At 33.9% G+C, this 23774-nt stretch overlaps 2 protein-coding genes and 3 pseudogenes across 2 annotated transcripts in view; 3 read left to right on the plus strand and 2 right to left on the minus strand.

Annotated features, from left to right (window-relative positions):
* LOC121266226 (WAT1-related protein At2g37460-like) overlaps window positions 1-17617 on the minus strand; it is a 34869-nt gene extending 17252 nt beyond the window's left edge. Inside the window, exon 1 of the mRNA XM_041169998.1 lies at window positions 17549-17617. The gene's annotated coding sequence lies outside the window, so the exon portion shown is untranslated. The remainder of the gene's footprint in view (window positions 1-17548) is intronic.
* Window positions 131-1346, plus strand: LOC121265894 (annotated as a pseudogene).
* On the plus strand, window positions 1997-3255 carry LOC121266227 (annotated as a pseudogene).
* Window positions 3546-11374, plus strand: LOC121265895 (annotated as a pseudogene).
* Window positions 14338-18035, minus strand: LOC121266225 (WAT1-related protein At2g37460-like). The gene is made up of 7 exons (XM_041169996.1): window positions 17753-18035; window positions 17578-17640; window positions 17361-17477; window positions 16876-17116; window positions 16622-16783; window positions 14937-15088; window positions 14338-14838 (listed from the first exon to the last, which is right to left on the minus strand). Exons 1-7 carry the CDS (start codon window positions 17947-17949, stop codon window positions 14577-14579), a joined length of 1194 nt encoding a protein of 397 aa, XP_041025930.1. The 5' UTR covers window positions 17950-18035; the 3' UTR covers window positions 14338-14576.
* Window positions 18036-23774: the final 5739 nt, after the last annotated feature.

A 23774-nucleotide genomic window follows, 5' to 3' on the forward strand; every position in this document is an offset into this window, starting at 1 on the left:
CCCTTGATCGATCCTAAAGCTAGGATCATGAATATCTCAGCACATAGCATGTTTGAGAGAATTAAACCATTCCTTGCTGTTATATTCTTGCAGGGATGGATGTTCTCTCCAAGGCTCCCCTAACCAGGGGATGAGCAATTATGTACTCGTTGTCTACTACCATGTTGTTGCCTTTGTTGTCATTGCCCCTTTTCCAGTGTTCCTAGACAAGTTCTCTCTCTCTCTCTCTCTCTCTCTGTGTCCATTGCGCAGATTATATGTGTACATGAAGGGGTAAGGGATTGAGTTTTTTGCTGATCTACTTGTTTATAGGAAAGTAAGACAAAAGATGACACTTGCAATCTTCACCAAACTAATAGTGCTCAGCTTACTAGAGTAAATTCTCTACTATATATACTAAACAAGTACTACCTCTAATAATCTCATATTTTTTTATATGACATTATATCTTATATTTTCTAATTTCCATCGACAGGCCAGTAATTGACTGGAACTTGCATTTTTTGGGGATGAAGTATACAATTGCAGCTTTTGCAGCTGCTATTACCAATATTCTTCCTGCCCTTACTTTTCTAATGGCCTTCATCCTTAGGTAACCACAAATGTAAAGGAAAAACTTATCACCATATATGATTATTGCATGCAACAAAAATGACACAATTATTCTGAATATTTTACACAACTCTTCGATAAAAGTTGTGTAAAAGTTGTAAATTAAGTTGTAAAATAGTTGTGTTCAAATATATATAAACTTTACAAGCAGAATTTTTTCCGAAAGATCATGACATGAACGCCTTTCTTTGAAAATGTGAAAATCTTATTTTATTTTGAATTGCATCTCTTCATAGGCTTGAGGTGCTAAGATTCAAAAGTATCTGTAGCTAAGCTAAGGTGGTAGGGACCATAGCAACAGTTGCAGGAGCCATGGTCATAACAATGGTGAAAGGCCTAATTATCGAGTTGATGTGGATAAAAGGAAAAAGTGGCCACCAACAGCAAAGCGGTGGAGCAAATCTTCAACATTCAATCAAAGGTTCCATAATGATCAACATTGGATGCTGCAGCTGGGCTTGTTTCATGATTCTGCAAGTAAACTACTGTTTCATCGTATAATTTACGATATTTATATTTAATTTATACATATAAAATATAAATAACCTAATTCTCCAGGCAATCACATTAAAACATACCATGCAGAGCTCTCCCTTACAGCTTGGATATGCTAGTTAGGGTCTCTCGAAGGCACCGTAGTGGCACTAGTAATGGAGAAAGGAAACACTGCTATCACATTTATAAATTGGGATATTAAATTACTGGCAGCTCTCTACAGTGCAAGAATTGAATAAATTCATGAGCTTAACTCATTTCAAAAAACCGATTCTACAGAGGATTGTTCATTTTTTATAAATATGCTTAAGATCTTATCCACATGTAATGTGAAATTATTCCTCAACACTCTCCCTTACGTGCAGGTCAGTATTTTTTTCTAGTTCTTGTCACGGGATAAGTAGTGTGAGCCCCCATTCGTTCTGTGGCAGACTCTGATACTATGAAGAAATTCATGGGTCTAACTCATCTCATAAAACCGGTTCAACAGATGATTGTTCATTCTTTATAAACATATTCAAGACCTTATCCACCGGCAATGTGAGATTATTCCTCAAAAAGACTACACTAAGACTAAGAGAATTTATATATAATTAAATTTAAGTCAACATAGTTGCCTGTGAGTAATAATTGAGTTCTAATTCGGTAGTGGAGTCCCTTGGATTTTGTGAAAAGTGAACAATTTACTGCATCGACAACCTTCTATATATCACCAGCACAATTGTAGCCATTGGACACCCTCGAGTAGCTGTAAATAATTATATCTGTTGTTCCATATATATTTAGTGGGAGCCAGCAGCCCTTGATCGATCCTAAAGCTAGGATCATGAATATCTAAGCACATAGCACGTTTGAGAGAATTAAACCATTCCTTGCTGTTATATTCTTGTAGGGATGGATGTTCTCTCCAAGGCTGCCCTAAACCAGGGGATGAGCAATTATGTACTCGTTGTCTACCACCATGTTGTTGCCTTTGTTGTCATTGCCCCTTTTACAGTGTTCCTAGACAAGTTCAATCTCTCTCTCTCTCTCTCTCTCTCTCTCTCTGTGTCCATTACGCATATTATATGTGTACATGAAGGGGTAAGGGATTGAGTTTTTTGCTGATCTACTTGTTTACAGGAAAGTAAGACAAAAGACGACACTTGCAATCTTCACCAAACTAATAGTGCTCAGCTTACTGGAGTAAATTCTCTACTATATATACTAAACAAGTACTACCTCTAATAATCTCATATTTTCTGATATGACGTTATATTATATCTTCTAATTTACATTGACAGGCCAGTAATGACCAGAACTTGTATTTTTTGGGGATGAAGTATACAACTGTAGCTTTTGCAGCTGCTATGACCAATATTCTTCCTGCCCTTACTTTTATAATGGTCTGTATCCTTAGGTAACCAAAACTGTAAAGGAAAAACTTATCACCATATATGATTACAGCATGCAACAAAAATGACACAATTATTCTAAATATTTTACACAACTCTTCGATAAAGTTGTGTAAAAGTTGTAAATTAAGTTGTAAAAGAGCTGTGTTCAAATATATATAAACTTTACAAGCTGACTTTTTCCCGAAAGATCATGACATGAACGCCTTTATTTGTAAATGTGAAAATCTTATTTTATTTTGAATTGCATCTCTTCCTAGGCTTGAGGTGCTAAGATTCAAAAGTATCCGTAGCCAAGTTAAGGTGGTAGGGACCATAGCAACAGTTGCAAGAGCCATGGTTATAATACTAGTGAAAGACCCAATTATCGAGTTGATGTGGACAAATGGTAAAAGTGGCCACCAACAGTAAAGCGGTGGAGGAAATCTTCAACATTCAATCAAAGGTTCCATAATGATCAACATTGGATGCTGCAGCTAGGCTTGTTTCATGATTCTGCAAGTAAACTACTATTTCATCGTATAATCTACGATATTTATATTTAATTTATACATATAAAATATAAATAAGCTAATGCTTTGTTTGATCTCCAGGCAATCACACTAAAAACATACCCTGTAGATCTCTCCCCTATAGCTTGGATATGCTTGTTAGGGTCTCTCGAAGGCATTGTAGTGGCACTAGTAATGGAGAAAGGAAACACTGCCATCTGATCTATAAATAGGGATGTTAAATTACTGGCAGCTCTCTATAGTGTAAGAATTGAATAAATTTATGAGCATAACTCATTTTATAAAACTGATTCTACAGAGGATTGTTCATTTCTTATAAATATGTTCAAGATCTTATCTATATGTAATGTGAAATTATTCCTCAACACTCTCCCTCACGTCTAGGACAATATTTTTTTCTGGTTCTTGTCACGGGATAAGTAGTGTGAGCCCCCATTCGTCCTGTGGCAGGCTTTGATACCATGAAGAAATTCATGGGCCTAACTCATCTCATAAAACCTATTCTACAGAGGATTGTCCATTCCTTAGAAACATGATCAAGACCTTATCCACAGGTAATGTGAGATTATTCCTCAAAAAGACTACACTAAGACTAAGAGAATTTATATATAATTAAATTTAAGTCAACATAGTGGCCTGTGACTAATAATTGAGTTCTAATTCAATGGTGGAGTCCCTCGGATTTTGTGAAAAGTAAATAATTTACTGCATCGATAGCCTTCTAAATATAACAAGCACAATTGCAGCCATTGGACACCCTCGAGCACCTGAAAGTAATTACATCTGTTGTTCCATATATAATTTAGTGGGAGCCAGCAGCCCTCGATCGATCCTAAAGCTAGGATCATGAATATCCAAGCACATAGCACGTTTGAGAGAATTAAATCATTCCTTGCTGTTATATTCTTGCAGTTTGGTTTTGCAGGGATGGATTTTCTCTCCATGGCTGCCCTAAACCAGGGGATGAGCAATTATGTACTTGTTGTCTACCGCCATGTCGTTACCTTTGTTGTCATTGCCCCTTTTCCAGTATTCCAAGACAAGTTCTCTCTCTCTCTCTCTGTGTCCATTGCGCAGATTATATGTGTACATGATGGGGTAAGGGATTGAGTTTTTTGCTGATCTACTTGTTTACAGAAGAATAAGTCCAAAGATGACACTTGCAATCTTCACCAAACTAATTGTGCTCAGCTTACTGGAGTAAATTCTCTACTATATATACTAAACAAGTACTACCTCTAGTAATCTCATATTTTCTGATATGACAATATATCTTATATCTTCTAATTTCCATTGACAGGCCAATAATTTACCAGATCTTGTATTTTTTGGGGATCACGTATACAACTGCAACTTTTGCGGTTGCTATGACCAATATTCTTCCTGGCCTTACTTTTATAATGGCCTGCATCCTTAGGTAACCAAAACTGTAAAGGAAAAACTTATCACCATATATGATTACTGCATGCAACAAAAATGACACAATTTTTCTAAATATTTTACACAACTCTTCGATAAAAGTTGTGTAAAAGTTGTAAATTAAGTTGTAAAATAGCTATGTTCAAATATATATAAACTTTACCAGCTGACTTTTTCCCGAAAGATCATGACATGAACGCCTTACTTTGTAAATGTGAAAATCTTATTTTATTTTGAATTGCATCTCTTCCTAGGCTTGAGGTGCTAAGATTCAAAAGTATCCGTAGCCAAGTTAAGGTGGTATGGACCATAGCAACAGTTGCAGGAGCCATGGTCATAACACTGGTGAAAGGCCCAATTATTGAGTTGATGTGGACAAAAGGAAAAAGTGGCCACAAACAGCAAAGCGGTGGAGCAAATCTTCAACATTCAATCAAAGGTTCCTTAATGATCACAATTTGATGCTGCAGTTGGGCTTGTTTCATGATTCTGCAAGTAAACTACTGTTTCATCGTATAATCTACGATATTTATAATACCGATTCTAAAGAGGATTGTTCATTTCCTATAATTATGCTCAAGATCTTATCCACATGTAATGTGATATTATTCCTCAACACTCTCTCTCACGTGCAAGCCAGTATTTTTTTCTGGTTCTTGTCACGGGATAATTAGTGTGAGCCGCCATTCGTCCTATGGCAGACTCTGATACCATGAAGAAATTCATGGACTTAAGTCATCTCATAAAACCGGTTCTACAGATGATTTTTCTTTCCTTATCAACATGCTCGACCTTATGCACAGGTAATGTGGGAGTGCTAGTGGGGCACTCTGACTCTGAAATTATCGGTGTTCAGCCCTAACGTGTCTTAAGGGTATTTTGATCCATATATATGACCAAAAAATGACTTCGAGGAAGCCATGCATTAATGCAGTGAAATTTTTTAAATTTAATTATATATAAATTCTCTTAGTCTGAGTGTAGTCTTGTTTAGAAATAATCATACACTGTAGAGAGCTGCCAGTAATTTAACAATCGAATTTATAGATCAGATGGCAGTGTTTCCTTTCTCCATTACTAGTGCCACTACGGTGCCTTCGAGAGTCCCTATCAAACATATCCAAGCTGTAAGAGAGAGCTCTGCAGGGTATGTTTTTAGTGTGATTGCCTGGAGATCAAACAAACCATTAGGTTATTTATATTTTATACATATAAATAAAATATAAATATCGTAGATTATTCGATGAAACAGTAGTTTACTTGCAAAATCATGAAACAAGCCCAGCTGCAGCGTCCAATTGTGATCATTATAGAACCTTTGATTGAATGTTGAAGATTTGCTCCACTTTTTTGCTGGTTGTGGCCACGTTTTGGTGGATGGGGTGGAGGATGCTTTGTAATCTTTGCTTTTACCCCACACTACATGATATAAGCCTACTACTATGATAATGGCACCAAGTATCCTACACAATTGATTAAGAAAAATGGTTAGTCCTTCTCTTTTCTCTATAATTAATGTTTGGTTGGCCGTGATGATGGTGATAAATGTATCACATCTAAGTTAATTAATGGAATGAAAGTGGAATGATAATACATAAAATTTTCCTTATTTTGTTTTACAATTATTTAATAAAATATTATTTTTTGAGAAATTCATCTATGTTTTGTCATAATTTCGATTCGTTTGAATTTAAAAATGTAATATTTTATTAAGTGGATACGTAAAAGTTGAGAAATAATTGTGTCTTACGATACTGATTAAAAATTTAATGCGGTCTAGAAAATTTATATAGACTAAATAAATGATGTAGAACCCACTTTATATATCTAACTCTTTTCTCAAGTTTAAATTTCCGCTTACACGTTGAATCTTCGTAAAGCTATCAGCGTTTTGCCCACTTGTCACGCTGCAAGTTCATAACATTTTTGCATCCACATAGCCACCGTTCGATTTCAATCGGATCCGTTGCTGAATTCTTACACAGGGAGGAGTTGGAACAAAAGAGAGAGTCCATTTTGAGTTGCCATCACTTTAGAAGCCATCTTAAGTTGTCTGCTGCCAAATGACACAACAGTTAGATTTGGTCCAATGGTTGCCTTGTTTCCTCTTCACCTGGATGGCACCAGTTCGATTCACCGCGTTCGTGCATTGGGAATTTAATTTTTCTTTCCTATGCGTCGCAGCGCCTCGTGCACGCCCGCTTGTAGTGCGTCCCTTGAGCCATGCGTTGCAGTGCATGAGAGCCTCACGCATGCATGCCTTGGTGCTGGCCTCTTGGAGAGCCCTCGTCAGACTTAAAGAATCATTTAAAAAACCCAAGAATCATTAATAAAACCCATGTTGAAATGGGAGTTACTCGAACACCAGCCCTTTGGGTAAACCAGAGTCATAAATACCGCAAAGCCATTTAGTGTTCTTTTGGAAAGCAAACAAACACAACATATTATAACTGTCATAAACTTTCCATAACTTCTCCCTTCCCAAAATAATTCAAACTTCCAAAATCAACCCAAAAATATTATTAATAAATATAATATATAATTAATTATTTTAAAAATATTTTCAACAATCCTCCACCATTTTCAAAATACATCCTAGTTAGAATAGAAAAACTTATACATAAATGAAGGTGTCTTCTGGACTTGAACCTTCACATAGTGAAAATACATCAAAGCTAACCAGAATGACATAGTAGACATGCTTTGAACTAGCTATACGATTAGCCGGATATATCTCACATATAAATTTTCTTCTCTTTGTGTAGTTCATAAAAGCCAACACATGGATTGGCCTTTTGTCAATATCCTGATTTCCTGAGCGCTTTAGAGACAAAGTCTTTATTCGTATAGGAGGCGGCACCACCCCCGACACTCATATAGGTAGACTTATCGAAAGTGTCTTGTAACTAAACACTTTAACATAACCATGTTATAAGTCTATTAAGAGGTTATTGCTCAACTTCTCATTTTCATTACAATACCAAGCACTTCAAACCTTGGAATGATTAAATTAGTTTGGAAACTAATTTTAATATCACAGTGCTTGCAAATCACGAACATAACGAATAAATAGTATTCGAATGACAGATTCAGACCGATATTAAACATTGATTGAACATTGTTAGACAAGAATATTGCACGTTGTTTGAACAAATAACGAATGCATGCACTTTCGATACTTAATTGGTTCGAAAAATGAGTCAGCTTTCGATGGAACGACTTGATCCACTGTAATTCCCTATTAAGAGAGAATGTTCAAACATTTCATCGTTTGATAACTGTATTATTATAAGTGTTTGAGTACTAAGCCTAGCTTTCAACAAAACCAGCGTCCAAAACATTCTAGGTATATATTAGCAATTAATTAATGAAACCTATGCGTCTATTTTAATGATGATGATGATTGTTGTTGTTGTTGTTTTTGTTATTAAGAGAATTATTGGGGGCCGGGGGGTGGTGATCGAATATATACATGTTTTTTTCTAAAATAAAGAAATCAAAAAAATAAATTTATTTATGCAATCTCAAATGTGGCTATCTAAATAGAGTGGTGCTACTCTGCCGCCTGCATGCGTCCACTTTATGTGCCACTTAGTGCAAATTGCACTTCGTTTCTTTTTTTTTTTTACATTTTATTTCAAACATTTTTTAAACATGTTTAAACATTTAAAAAAATACAAATACAAATACACTAATAGTCACTTCCTTAATCATTAAAAAAAAATTAAAAAAAGAAAATTAAATTCATGAGCGGTCAAAATGAAGGAGCAAATTGAAGAAGCATAGTAACATTATTCATCTAAATAATAGTGGAGTCTTGAGTTTGCAAGATGCGACGAGTTTATGCCGTGGTCCAACATTTATACATTTTTAAGATGATGAGGAGATGGCCGAAAAAAATGTACATTATTAAAGTTGCCACCATGGTTTGTTTAACATATCAGTCCAAACGAAAAAAGAGTACTAGGGCAACATCAGAATCTTCTTTTTATCATCTTTCTATAAACATGATGCACTACTTTTGCTTTTTTAGCTACTACTTTGGTTAAAACACCTTTGTTCACGGTCAAGATCGACTATGATCCTGAGCACGTAAATCCCACTATTCATGCAGACAAGACCATAATGTTTTGTTTCCTTATGCTTTCTGGCTTCTGCACTATTTCCATACGTACGTAAAAGAATCTTGGGCTATTATATATGTGTATATATATATATATAGCTTAATTGGTGCCGACAATATTATTCTTTAGAATAATGTACGTAACTAAGACGTTGTTTGAGGATCGATCCATCTACTTGCTCATGCCCAAACTCTTGGATCTCTAATCTTCTGAAAGAAGAGAGGAGTTATTTAGTGCAAAATGTTGTATGTTTTGGTCATTGTATTTCTCAAAGCATTATGTTGAAAAGTATAATGCTCAAAAGATCTAATATTGTTTTGCGCTAAATAGACATTATCTCTATTATACTTGAAATGGAAAATATTCTTATCTAATGATCATGATATATCTAGAATTGGAGGGGACCGGAGAATTATAGAGTGTAAGTTATATAAATGATACAATATTTATTGTGTATTTAATATTGTGATCCATGTTGGATAAGATATATAATGTTCATGTAGAGCACAAACCTTATCTACCTATATCTTTAAGTCTTAAAATTTTAATAATAAGAGTTATATGACATGCAAGTCAATCATGCGTAGGATATAATACTTTCTATGTACTTTACATGACAATATTTAATTTATAAGATTTAAATTTTAAATTTCTTTTTGCAAATCAAATATTTTCATGTCGTCTCTAGTAATTTCACAACAAGAAAAATAGATATTTATAATTTTTTTTTTTATGATGAAAAAGACTATATGCGATGAATACAGATTCATAGTCATTTCGCTGGAAATGATAATCCACTTCTTCGATCAGAGTATATAATATTATAAAGTAGCTTTTAATTAAGCTTTGATGCTTTCCAACATCATCAGAAAATTATAGTCCTTTTCCTGCCAGTATTTGACTATATTAATTGGCTAAGTTATATATAATTAATGCATATATAAACATTAATGCGTGGGCAACAAAATTATTCAGTATTTCACCTTGCGCGAAGATTTTGCAAAGCCACTTTCATCTCACTAATTAATAAGGAAAATTTTATGCACGATACTACCAGTCTATTTTTATCCTACTAATTAAGTTAGATGTGATACTTTTATCATCATCACCACAGCCAGCCAAACATTAATTATAGGGAAAATAGAAGAACTAACCATTTTTCTTAATCAATTGTGCAGGATACTTGGTGCCACTATCACAGTAGTAGGCTTATATCTTGTAGTGTGGGGTAAAAGCAAAGATTACAAGCTATCCTCCACCCCATCCACCAAAATGCCTTCTATATATAACCAGCACAATTGCAGCCATTGGACACCATTGAGCAGCTGAAAATATTTACATTTGTTGTTCCCTATATATTTAGTGGGAGCCAATAGCCCTTGATCGATCCTAAAGCTAAGATCATGAATATCTAAGCACTTAGCACGTTTGAGAGAATTAAACCATTCCTTGTTGTTATATTCTTGCATTTTGGTTTTGCAGGGATGGATGTTCTCTTTAAGGTTGCCCTAAACCAGGAGATGAGCAATTATGTACTTGTTGTCTACCGCCATGTTGTTGCCTTTGTTGTCGTTGCCCCTTTTGCAGTGTTTCTAGACAAGTTCTCTCTCTCTCTCTCTCTCCATTGTGCAGATTATATGTGTACATGAAAGGCTAAGGGATTGAGTGTTTTGCTGATCTACTTGTTTATAGGAAAGTAAGGCCAAAGATGACACTTGCAATCTTCACCAAACTAATAGTGCTCAGCTTACTGGAGTGAATTCTTTACTATATATACTAAACAAGTACTACCTCTAATAATCTCATATTTTCTGATATGGCATTATATCTTATATCTTCTAATTTCCATTGACAGGCCAGTAATTGACCAGAACTTGGTATTTTTTGGGGATGAAGTATACAACTGCAACTTTTGCAGCTGCTATGACCAATATTCTTTATGCCCTTACTTTTATAATGGCCTGCATCCTTAGGTAACCAAAACTGTAAAGGAAAAGTATCTTATCACCATATATGATTACTGCACGCAACAAAAATGACACAATTATTTTGAATATTTTACACAAGTCTTCGATAAAAGTGGTGTAAAAGTTGTAAATTAAGTTGTAAAATAGCTGTGTTCAAATATATATAAACTTTACAAGCTGACTTTTCCCTGAAAGATCATGACATGAACGCCTTTCTTTGTAATGTGAAAATCTTATTTTATTTTGAATTGCATCTCTTCCTAGGCTTGAGGTGCTGAGATTCAAAAGTATCCGTAGCCAAGCGAAGGTGGTGGGGACCATAGCAACAGTTGCAGGAGCCATGGTCATAACACTGGTGAAAGACCCAATTATCTAGTTGACGTGGACAAAAGGAAAAAGTGGCCACCAATAGCAAAGCGGTGGAACAAATCTTCAACATTCAATCAAAGGTTCCATAATGATCTCAATTGGATGCTGCAGCTGGGTTTGTTTCATGATTCTGCAAGTAAAATACTGTTTCATCGTATAATATACGATATTTATATTTTATATCTATATATCAAATATAAATAACCTAATGGTTTATTTGATCTCCAGGGAATCACACTAAAAACATACCCTGCAGAGCTCTCTCTTATAGCTTGGATATGCCTGTTAGGGTCTCTCGAAGGCACCGTAGTGGCACTAGTAATGGAGAAAGGAAACACTGCCATCTGGTCTATAAATTGGAATATTAAATTACCGGCAGCTCTCTACAGTGTAAGAATTGAATAAATTCATGGCCTTAACTCATTTCATAAAATTGATTCTGCAGAGGATTGCTCATTCTTATAAATATGCTCAAAATCTTATCCACATGTAATGTGAGATTATTCATCAACACTCTTTCTCACGTACAAGCTAGTATTTATTTTTTGTCCTTGTCAACTAGATTGGGGGTCCAGTATGTTCTCCTCCTCTATTGTCAGTGTCACCCGGTCACATTGGGTGCCTACCCCCCAATGGGCAAGAATCATTCCACCCTTTGCTACGCTTTCCTCCCTTCACTTTGTCTACAATTTTGGATTGTGTTGACTTCTTGTTTTTCTTGTCAGCTTGCTCTAACTCTGTCTTTTTTAGAGCTGTCAATGTTCAAAGTGCGTCTTCAGCATTTATGAACCCGTTGGCTTTGTCCATGAATTCTTGTAGTGTGGTGGGGTTTTCCTGGCCAACTCGGCTACGAACGGGTTTCGGGGCCTTATTCTTAAGATACCCAAGTGCGATGTCGTTAGACGAGGCATTGTTCACTGTTATTGTCATAACCCGCTTCAACCCCCACTCCTTTATTGTGGTCTCCAAGACTTTTTCAATGGTCTCACCTTTGTAATTGGTAATTAAACAAAACTTGAGAATTTTTTTATTTAATTGCAAATCACAATTTACAAAATGGACAATTAAAGACATATAGTTCAAGTTTTTTTTTACCAATATCCAAGCATCAGTGGTGAAACAAACTTTTTGACCCCTTAATTGGTTTATCAACAAATCTTTCTATATACCGTATAATTTAATAATATCATTCACCACTATATGGCGAGAAAGAATGTCAAACTTAAATTCCAAGAATTTAAAATATGTTTAGAACCCTTTACCCTCCACAAATTGAAAGGAGTGTGGAGGGCGGGCAGATGGGTTGTAGAGCATCGTTGTCCACCCCTAGTTGTAAGCCTGCATGCCCACCACAACTTTATTTTTTCCAACCCAATCATGATACTAATGAGACCCACATGTGGGCATGCACATGGTGCCGTAAGCTGTTACGCAGCAGTCGGTCTGTTGTACAACACTTTTATGTCAGCTCCAATTGTTGGAAATATTTTCAAAATAATTAATTATATATTATATCTATTAATAATATTTTTGGGTTGTTTTTGGAAGTTGTGAATTATTTTGGAAAGAGAGAAGATATGGAAAGTTTATGATGGTTATAGTATTTTGTGTTTATTTCCATAACATAAGCCTTTAATTGGCTTGGTGGTATTAAGGCTTCCTATTTGATCCATGGGACTGGGTTTGAATCACACCCCTTCCAAAGGAAGGATTTTTGTTAATTTAATGAAGAGCCCTCTCCAAGAGGCATGCGGCCAGCACCTAGCCTTGCGTGTGTGAAGCACTGCAATGCTTGGGGATCAAGGGGCGCGCGTGCAAGGTACATGCAGCGAGGCGCTGCAATGCTTGGAAAAATGAAAAATAAAACTCCGAAAGTGTGCACCTCATGACTCGAACTGGTGCCATCCAGTTGAAATGGAAGCAAGGCAACCATTGGACTAAGTCCATATGGCAACAGGCATAATATATGTACCTATTCCGAACAATTTTCAGAATTACAAAAAATAATAACTTTTTCTTCACAACCTTTGATCATCTATAAATAGACCGATTGGCCTGCCATTTGAAGATCGGAAAATAGAATTTTGAATTCTCTCTCTCTTTTAATTTTCACTTCTTCAATACTTGTTAGAATTTGTTAGAATCTGTTTGTTCTCGAGAAAACATATTTCTAATTTCTTGGTTGAATAACAAAATCTGAAGGTCTTCGAGGTCTAATTTCGTGTGTGCATAACGCAGTTGGACAAACAGACTTATTTTGGGCTTCATTGTATCTCGGAGGTAAATTTGCTCGTAACCCGTATGCATACCGTTATTGGTGGGGGCAAATATTGTCTTAAGGAAAGCGACATTGTAACGCACTTTGAAGCAAATTTTCTCTCACTATTTATTGTTTTGCAGCCCCTTTTGTACCAACACCAATAATCTCCAACATCATAAACTAACACTCCGTCAACATAGATTGCAGCTTTAGCACCACCATGCATGCGTGGTCATTGCCTTCCAATCTAATGTTAGTTTTAGTTCACATCTTTTTCTTTTATTTTTCACGCGGGACCTAGCTATTAATTGTATTGAACCTATACTAAACAAAAAAAAAGAATAAAAAAAAGAAGAACTCTAGATTAAGGTAAATTTTTCAAATTGATGTATTAATAATTATTGTTTATAATGAGGTCTCGTCTCCAATCCCGTATAATCTCTCCGTTAAAATAATACTATACCTGGACTTGCTGAGAAAAAAAATAGCACTACTTGAATACCCTACGGTAATCTTAGGAGTCTTTGAGTTGTCGACAATGGGGTACTGGTTCTAGCTAGCAGGTTCATGATTTAGTGCTAGCTCTTGATCATTGTCTCTGTGTATTGGTAGAATTTGGTACTAGTCATAAACCTGCCGATGTATTATAGTTAAATTTATAAAAATAATATTATATGCAATTAAATATATATGCTTGGAGCTATTATAAAATAAATAATTTTTTTAACAAGTGTCAATATTAGAACCTTGATTTCCAAAGTTTAATTGGGCATATTGATTTTTTTTCCCATTTGTTTTTATTCTAGTGATAGAAAATCTCACGATCAAACTTTACTTAAGTGGAGATCAAAGAGATCAAGAGCTCTTAATATGATATACCAAAATAGCTCGATTTGGCCATCAATAATATAAATAACTTGCAGGCCTCTTTAACTTCCTAAGGATTTAATAAATTATTCATAAATTCTTTAATTACGAAAACTAAAAAGTTGGCATGAGTTGAGAAAATCAATCAAGTTAATTAATTAGAACTTCTTAAAAACTTTTATGAATTATTTGGTATCCGACGTTTATATTTGAAAAATTAATGATGTAATGCGCCAAATATCAGTACAATTTCAGGCTCAATTAAATTAATGCTATTCATGATCAGTCACATGATTTAAGTTGGCGATATATATAAGATTGATCATCAAACTCTGTATCATTAGATTTTCATGTCAATTGTCATTTTTTCTTGCATCATTGCTAGAGACAATTAATTCAGAAACTCGATGGAAAACCCAGCTTAGTACGTAATCTACGCAATATTGAAAGAGGCATGCATGCAGCAGCCAGCCAAGTTCAATATTTTTGCTGTAGTGTTTACCCTTATCATGACTATGGAGGTGAATGCATGAGATCATTTAAAGGAAAGTTATAAGTTAGACAGAGATGAGATTCCTTTGCCCATCTCGTTCATGTCCATCTGTATTTCCATTTTCCCCTCCATAACCAGACACGTCAATTGCCACCACCTCAGGATTAAAATTTTCCTTTCCACTGCTATCTGCGTTTATGATGATTTTCTTTTCTGGTACTGCTGTTTGCTCTTTGGTGTATGGGGTGGAGGATAGCTTGTAATCTTTGCTTTTACCCCACACTACAAGATATAAGCCTACTACAATGATAATGGCACCAAGTATCCTGCACAATTGATTAAGAAAAATGGTTAGTCCTTCTCTTTTCCCTATAATTAATGTTTGGTTGGCTGTGGTGATGGTGGAGTAAAGCTTGATGGATACCTTCCAAGATACATTTGCTCTGCCAGAACGAAGGAGCCCATAACAGCAACAATAACCATGCATAGGGGACTAAAAGCTGTCACAAAAACAGGACCTCTGTCTTTCATTATCACTCCTTGAATGTAATAAGTCAACCCCGAACAGATTACACCCTGCAGGAATGTATTAATTCTCTGGTTAAAAAGAATAGTTATGCTATTCTTAATCTACGTACCATTACGTGGGATCCATCACGTACCATTATATATATATATATATATAAATCAAAATATAATTTTTATTTTTTAATTTCAATTGACGTGAAAGGCTTCTCAGTATCTATAATGTGTCCGAGAAAAAATCTTAAAATCTGACTCTGCACTGACTCCGCTCCGACTCTGGAGTCAATAAAGTTGGAGTCGGAGTTTTTTTAACAAAGAAAGTTGGAGTCTGAGGTGGCGATTTGCTGACTCCAACTCCGACTCCAATATTGTACATATTTTATAAAAATATATATATATTTTTTATATAGTAATCATATATATTTTATATAAGTTATATTGTTAATTAAATTCAATAATATACTAGTATGAGAAAATTATTATAAAATAATATACTTATAATATAATATAAATTGAATAAATTGACTAATAATAGTTTAGTATATGTAAACACCATACTATTAACAATTACTACCATGTAACACTAATGAATAAAAACAACTAACGTATAATAACATGTAATACTAATTATATAATAACTAATGTATCGTAATATTTAATACTAATGTATTATGCATAAACACAAATATATAAATTTATAATAACATGTAATACAAATATATAATAACTAAAGTATAATAACATGTACTAGTAATGTATAATAACATGTAATACTAATGTATAAACATTAACATATAATACTAATGTGTAGTAACATTAATTTTTACAATGATTTATTTTTTCAGTTTTGGTTATGTTTTAATAAAATTGAAATTGAAAAAATATGTTTATTAAAAAAATTGAAATCTAGAAGCCAATATCCGATTAGTGAGAGCTTAAGATTTTCAAATTGAAATTTCAAATGGGCTAAGAAAAAAAGCCCAAATTTGACTCCGCTCCAACAAGTCGGTCGGATCGGTAGTTATGTGTATGGGAGTCGGAGGTCGGATTCGACCTTTGACAAAGTCGGAGTCAGAGTTAGAGGTAGGGCACTTTGACTCTAACATTGTCCGTGTTCAGCCCTAATGTGTCTTAAGGGTATTTTGATCCATATATATGACCAAAAAATGACCTCGTGGAAGCCATGCATTAATGCGATGAAAATTTTTAAATTTAATTATATATAAATTCTCTTAGTCTTAGTGTAGTCTTGTTGAGGAATAATCACACATTGCCTGTGGATAAGGTCTTTGACATGTTTATAAAGAATGAACAATTCTTTTTAGAATCAGTTTTATGAGATGAGTTAGGCCCATGAATTTCTTCATGATATCAGAGCCTGTTACAGGATGAATGGGGACCCACACTACTTATCACATGACAAGGACCAGAAAAAAATACTGGCCTGCACGTGAAGGAGGGTGTTGAGGAATAATCTCACATTACATGCAGATAAGATCTTGAGCATATTTATAAGAATGAGCAATCCTCTATATAATCGGTTTTATGAAATGAGTTAAGGCCATGAATTTATTCAAATCTTACACTGTAGAGAGCTGCCAGCAATTTAACATCCCAATTTAGAGACCAAATGGCAGTGTTTCCTTTCTCTATTACTAGTGCCACTACGGTGCCTTCGAGAGACCCTAACAGGCATATCCAAGCTGTAAGAGAGAGCTCTGCAGGGTATGTTTTTAGTGTGATTGCCTGGAGATCAAACAAACCATTAGGTTATTTATATTTTATATCTATAAATAAAATATAAATATCGTAGATTATATGATGAAATAGTAGTTTACTTGCAGAATCATGAAACAAGCCCAGCTGCAGCATCCTATTGTGATCATTATGGAACCTTTGATTGAATGTTGAAGATTTGCTCCACTGCTTTGCTGTTGGTGGCCACTTCTTCCTTTTGTCCACATCAACTCGATAATTGGGCCTTTCACCAGTGTTATGACCATGGCTCCTGCAACTGTTGCTATGGTCCCAACCACCTTAGCTTGGCTACGGATACTTTTGAATCTTAGCACCTCAAGCCTAGGAAGATATGCAATTCAAAATAAAATAAGATTTTCACATTTAAAAAGAAAGGTGTTCATGTCATGATCTTTCGGAAAAAGTCAGCTTGTAAAGTTTATATATATTTGAACACAGCTATTTTACAACTTAATTTATAACTTTTATCGAAGAGTTGTGTAAAATATTCAGAACAATTGTGTCATTTTTGTTGCATGCAGTAATCATATATGGTGATAAGTTTTTCCTTTACAGTTTTTGTTACCTAAGGATGCATGCCATTATAAAAGTAAGGGCAGGAAGAATATTGGTCATAGCAGCTGCAAAAGTTGCTGTTGTATACTTCATCCCCAAAAAATACAAGTTCTGGTCAATTACTGGCCTGTCAATAGAAATTAGAAGATATAAGATATAATGCCATATCAGAAAATATGAGATTATTAGAGGTAATACTTGTTTAGTATATATAGTAGAGAATTTACTCCAGTAAGCTGAGCACTATTAGTTTGGTGAAGATTGCAAGTGTCATCTTTGGTCTTACTTTCCTGTAAACAAGTAGATCAGCAAAAAACTCAATCCCTTACCCCTTCATGTACATATAATCTGCGCAATAGACACAGAGAGAGAGAGAGAGAGAGAGAGAGAGAGAGAGAGAACTTGTCTAGAAACACTGCAAAAGGGGCAATGACAACAAAGGCAACGATATGGCGGTAGACAACGAGTACATAATTGCTCATCCCCTGGTTTAGGGCAGCCTTAGAGAGAACATCCATCCCTGCAAAACCAAACTGCAAGAATATAACAGCAAGGAATGGTTTAATTCTCTCAAACGTGCTATGTGCTTGGATATTCATGATCCTAGCTTTAGGATCGATCGAAGGGCTGTTGGCTCCCACTAAATATATATGGAACTATAGATGTAATTATTTTCAGCTGCTCGAGGGTGTCCAATGGCTGCAATTGTGCTGGTTATATATAGAAGGCTGTCGATGCAGTAAATTATTTACTTTTCACAAAATCCAAGGGACTCCACTACTCAATTAGAACTCAATTATTACTCACAGGCCACTACGTTGACATCAAATGAGTTTAATTAATTAGTCTCCCAACTACACGCTAATTGGTAAAATTCATGGTTAAGAAACCTTTGAATCCTAGTGCGCTTACTTATTTAAAAGCTGGGGTGGTTTGACACTGTACGTTTAGGGTCACTTAATTTGCTGGTGGAGTTGCTTTGGGATCCATTTCATAAAGTTGCTTTAATTTCATTAATGTTTCGGTTTTAATTTTCATATTAATTAATTAATACTTTTGAAAAACATAAAAATATAATTTTTTTAATGAGTAATATTAGATACAGTTTTATAGTATGCAAGTCTTGCTCGTTCACTTTGAAAAATGGTAGGGTCTATTATTAAAAAATAAATTTTCACATGAATCTCAAATTTATCAACTTTTTTAAAAAATAGTGCGTAGAATTTATACACCCTAGAATTATACAAATCATTTCTCCTTTTCGATTATCATTTTATATTGGAGGTGACACGACAGCTTGCATGAGATTGGCCAGTGGTTTTAAGGGTGTAAATTTAAATCGGAAAATCTTTCCGGACCGGTTCTTGTAATGTAAAAACTGGCCGGAATTGGTCCAGTTCCGGTTTTACGATTTCTCGGACTGGACTGGACTGGTTGATAAAAATAATATATAAAAAATAATATTTTATATATAACTTTTATACAAAATTAATATTATACAAAATATTTATATATATAAGTTTTTATATATTGTATAATTATATGTGAAATTTTTATATATAATATATATAATTATATATCATATATGAAATAATTTCATATTATAATTTATAAATTTTAACATAAAATGTTAATCTTAAATGTGAACATTTGTAATTTGTTTGATCATATGCTATTAATATTATTATATATAAGATAATGTTATTATAAATAAGAGTTTAATCTTAAAAATGAAAATTTAATTGATCATATATTATCTAGCTATACTAATATATAGTTTATAACTAATACTAATATATAACTATACTAATAGTCTAATATTAATACTATTATATAGTCTAATATATTATATAGCTACACTAATATATATGTCTATAACTATTTAACTAATACTAATAGTTTAATATAGACTATAGTTATATTTATACTAATATAGTTATACTAAATCACTAAAAGTTTATAACTAATACTAATATATAGTTTATAACTAATACTAATATATAACTATACTAATAATCTAATATTAATACTATTATATAGTCTAATATATTATATAGCTATACTAATATATAAGTCTACAACTATTTAACTAATACTAATAGTTTAATATAGACTATAGTTATACTAAATCACTATCACTAATACTAATATATAACTATACTAATAGTCTAATATTAATACTATTATATAGTCTAATATATTAGACTATAGTATATTAAATGTATTACAAATATATATATATATATATAACAATGATTCAATATATATATATATTATATAGTCTATATATATATTACAAATATAATATAGACTATACTTATACTTATAATTAATATAGTTATACTAAATCACTAAAAGTTTATAACTAATACTAATATATAGTTTATAACTAATACTAATATATAACTCTACTAATAGTCTAATATTAATACTATTATATAGTCTAATATATTATATAGCCGTACTAATATATAAGTATACAACTATTTAACTAATACCAATATTTTAATATAAACTATAGTTATACTTATACTAATATAGTTATACTAAATCACTAAAAGTTTATAACTAATATTAATATATAACTATAGTTACTATGCTGCTAGTCTAATATTAATACTATTATATAGTCTAATATATTATATAGCTATATTAATATATAAGTCTATAACTATTTAACAAATACTAATAGACTAATAGTTTATTATAGACTATAGTTATACTTATACTAATATAGTTATACTAAATCATTATAGCTAATACTAATATATAACTATACTAATAGTCTAATATTAATAGGTAATACTATTATATAGTCTAATATATTAGACTATAGTATATTAAATCAATTTTCCAAACCATCAAAAAAAGTTGTAATTACCATTTAAAAAAAAAACATTGAAAATATTAGCTCAATAGGAAACGGCGCCGTTTTCCCTATAACTAAACTCTAATTCCTAAAGTCTTATTCTCCCTCCCATCTTGTTCTGCGTCATTCTCTCTCTCGTCCGCTCATGGCTCACTCTCTTGTCTGTGCCTCTGCCTCGCGGCCTCGCCCCTTCTCACTCTCTCGTCTCTCGTCTCTCAACTCTCAACTCTCTCATCTCTCACTCTCTCGTCCGCTCACTCTCTTATCTGCGTCTCTGCCTCGCAGCCTCGCCCCTTCTCACTCTCTCGTCTCTTGTCTCTTGTCTCTCAACTCTCTCGTCTCTCACTCTCTCTTCTCTCAAGTCTCAACTCTCTCGTCCCTCACTCTCTTTTCTCTCAAGTCTCAACTCTCTCGACCTCACTCTGTCTCTCTGCCGAGTCTACCCAGTGCCCCCTCAAAGGTAATTTTTTTTTTTAAATTACATACTAGGGTTTTTGTGATTGGGTTTTTGTGATATTAGGGATTTTGTGATTGGGTTTTTTGTTATTGGGATTTTTGCGATTGGGTTTTGTGATATTAGGGTTTTTGAATCCGAAATTTAAGATTTTTTGGTGATTGTGTTTATTATTCTTTTTGTGATATTATGGTTTTGTGATTGGGATTGTGAAATTACTTTGAAATTATGATAGACGATATTTGTGATATTAGGATTTTTTGAATCCGAAATTTACTTTGATTGGGTTTTGTGATTGAGTTTGTGAAATTGTGTTTTGTGATTGGGTTTGTGATGTTACATTGATAGGATTTTGTAATTTTTCTACTTGAATAACATCTGTCATGTTTAATGTTTATCAATTGGGGTTGAGGATTTGAATAAACTGTGAAGGCTCAACAATTAAACCAGTTTTTTTTTTCTTATAAATAGATTTTTAATGATAAACTGTCTAAATTTCATTTTAAAAAAACTGGAAAATCGGACCGGACCGGACCGGAAACCGATAAAACTGGAAGTACGGTTTAGGAGGGTAACTGGTGCGTAATCGGTTTTGGAAAATGCAAAACCGGTACATACCGGTTTGGTCCTAGATTTTGTTCAAAATCGGACCAAACCAGACTGGTTACACCCCTAGGTGGTTGATTTGTGCATGACAAAATAATTTCATATTCTAAAACAGTGTACACGATTTGTTTAATTAATTAGCAGATTTGGTCTCTAAGCTTTAAAAGTTAAATTTATTTTACTCATTACACTTGTAGTACTACTGACTAAATCAGTGAAATATTCTTTACTAGTTCTCACCTATTGCTAAATCTATCAGGATTAATGTCATGTCCATACCAATAATTAGCTGTAGGAAATTAAAGTCCCATGCAGTAGAAATTGCTAATATGATGTGAAATAGAAGGGTGCTGATTAATGTACTATTTAAGTTTTTATCAGAATTTGAATGTCTTGAAGAAGAGAAATAAACAGTACATCACTTTATAATATTTATTCTCATTTAATAGTATAGACTATTTCATATAACTACAAGAAAAATAACCTTTTGCGACCAGTTATTTTTAACAAAATGATTATTTTCAGTTAAAATGAATTTGTTTTCATCACAAATAATCATTTTCATTGCAAAACAGTGATCACAGATACCAATTTTTCTTATAATATGCCTTATCGATTTCTCCCACTTAAAAATTGACATAGAACTTTGAAAAGGTCTATGTCCAATATATGGAAGACATGGTTGTAGCAATATTATTTTCAGCTGGAACAATCATGTCCAGCCGTTGCTCCCAATTTGTGTTTGACACGTGCCTGAACATTAATGACGATAAGTATTTAAAGTACTATTCCAACGTTAATGTTATGAAAAATTCTACTTATCATTCACTTTATCACACAATTTGTATGGCTTGGGATGATGATCAGTCTTCAACTGTAATTTCTAGATAGCCTTTTCAAACACCACATTTTCACAAATGCCACTGTCAATGATCATCTTGTAGACTATATTAGAAACTGTATAGGTCGTGTGGAAAATATTGGTTCTCAACCAATCGTCCCCTGAATCACCTTTGGGAGTCAGTAGGCTCTTGCGAACGACCAGGGTCTCATGGCCATCACCATACAACATGTCTCCATCCTCGTCATCATTGTACACAGGCTCTCAAATCTCCTCAATTTCTTTTGCCACATCTTCCTCAGTCAGGAGATTTTCGCCCTTCTGATTAGCAAGCTTTTTGCACTCAGTCGCTTTATGTCCATGTTCACCACATCTAAAACATCTAAAATTAGAGTTACAACTCTGATCCTGTGGTGGCTGGTGGGCAAGACTAGATTCTTGAGGGCAAATTGCCCGACTACTTTGATCGCTTCTGGTCACTGGCCTCATATTCTGCTGCTTCTCCACAACGAGTGCTTGCTGGTATGCTTTAAAAACTGTCCACATCGAGTGAAGGCTGGGGACATCCTACAGCAACTGTCGCAATCCCCTAGATACCATGCCACCATCTGCTCTTCCATTTTAGATAGATCATTCCAGGATATCAATTGATAAAACTCTTCTGTATAATCATCAATCGAACTCGTGCCTTGGCTCAAAGAGTGAAGTCACTGAAACAAAGTTTGAGTGTAGCTGAAAGGGAGAAAGTGACCCTTTATCTTCTTCTTCATCTTCATCTTCATCTTCTTCCAATCAGTAATCTTGGCCTTACTCTGCCTGTCCTATGACCGCCTCAACTGCTGCCACCATGAAGATTCTCTGCCTTTGAGTTTGATGGCGACCAGTTTCACTTTGACACGATCTGGGACTTCCTTACAATAAAAAAAATTTGCTCCACTTTATTCAACCAATTAATGAACCCTTCAGCCTGTAACGTACAAGAAAACTCAAGCAAATCCACTTTGAAAACGAGGTCCCCATGACGCTCCTCCTGACCACGGTGCTCCCAGAATAGAGCATGATTGTGATACAAGTTTTCGAAACTAGAATCAGAATTGTGATCTTCCATCTCATGATCGCCGATATCATGCATCGTTTGATGCTGGGTTAACTCTGTAACTTGCCTTTGCAAATCCTCAATAATCACATTCTGAACGGTATGATTACGGTGTGGAGGTTTCTCATTCGAAACCTACTCACGACGACCACGACCACCAGCCATGGAAGCTAATGAAAAATCATCCCAGGAAAGATGCTTAAACTTTGATACCAACTGATGCAGGACATAATAACAATTATTCTGTAGGTTAGTTTTAACAGATAATTCACAAGGAAGGAAGACAAGAGAATTGCCCAAAACACAAAAAAAATGACTCTGATTTTCAATTCAAAATTATCAAAATCCAAGAATGTTGAAATCAACCTACAAGCCGAGTTGTAATAACTGAAAATTGACAATATCAGAATTTTATCAAAAATAGCAAAAACACCAAAAGGATATACATAATTAAAGAAGTAATTTGCAAAAAAATATGGCACAAATCGTGCTCAGAATCACTTCTTAAATGATAAATGAAATAGTACCATAAAAAGTAAAAAAAAAAAACTAAAAATA

This window comes from Juglans microcarpa x Juglans regia, chromosome 5D, assembly GCF_004785595.1.
Source record: "Juglans microcarpa x Juglans regia isolate MS1-56 chromosome 5D, Jm3101_v1.0, whole genome shotgun sequence".
NCBI lineage: Eukaryota > Viridiplantae > Streptophyta > Magnoliopsida > Fagales > Juglandaceae > Juglans > Juglans microcarpa x Juglans regia.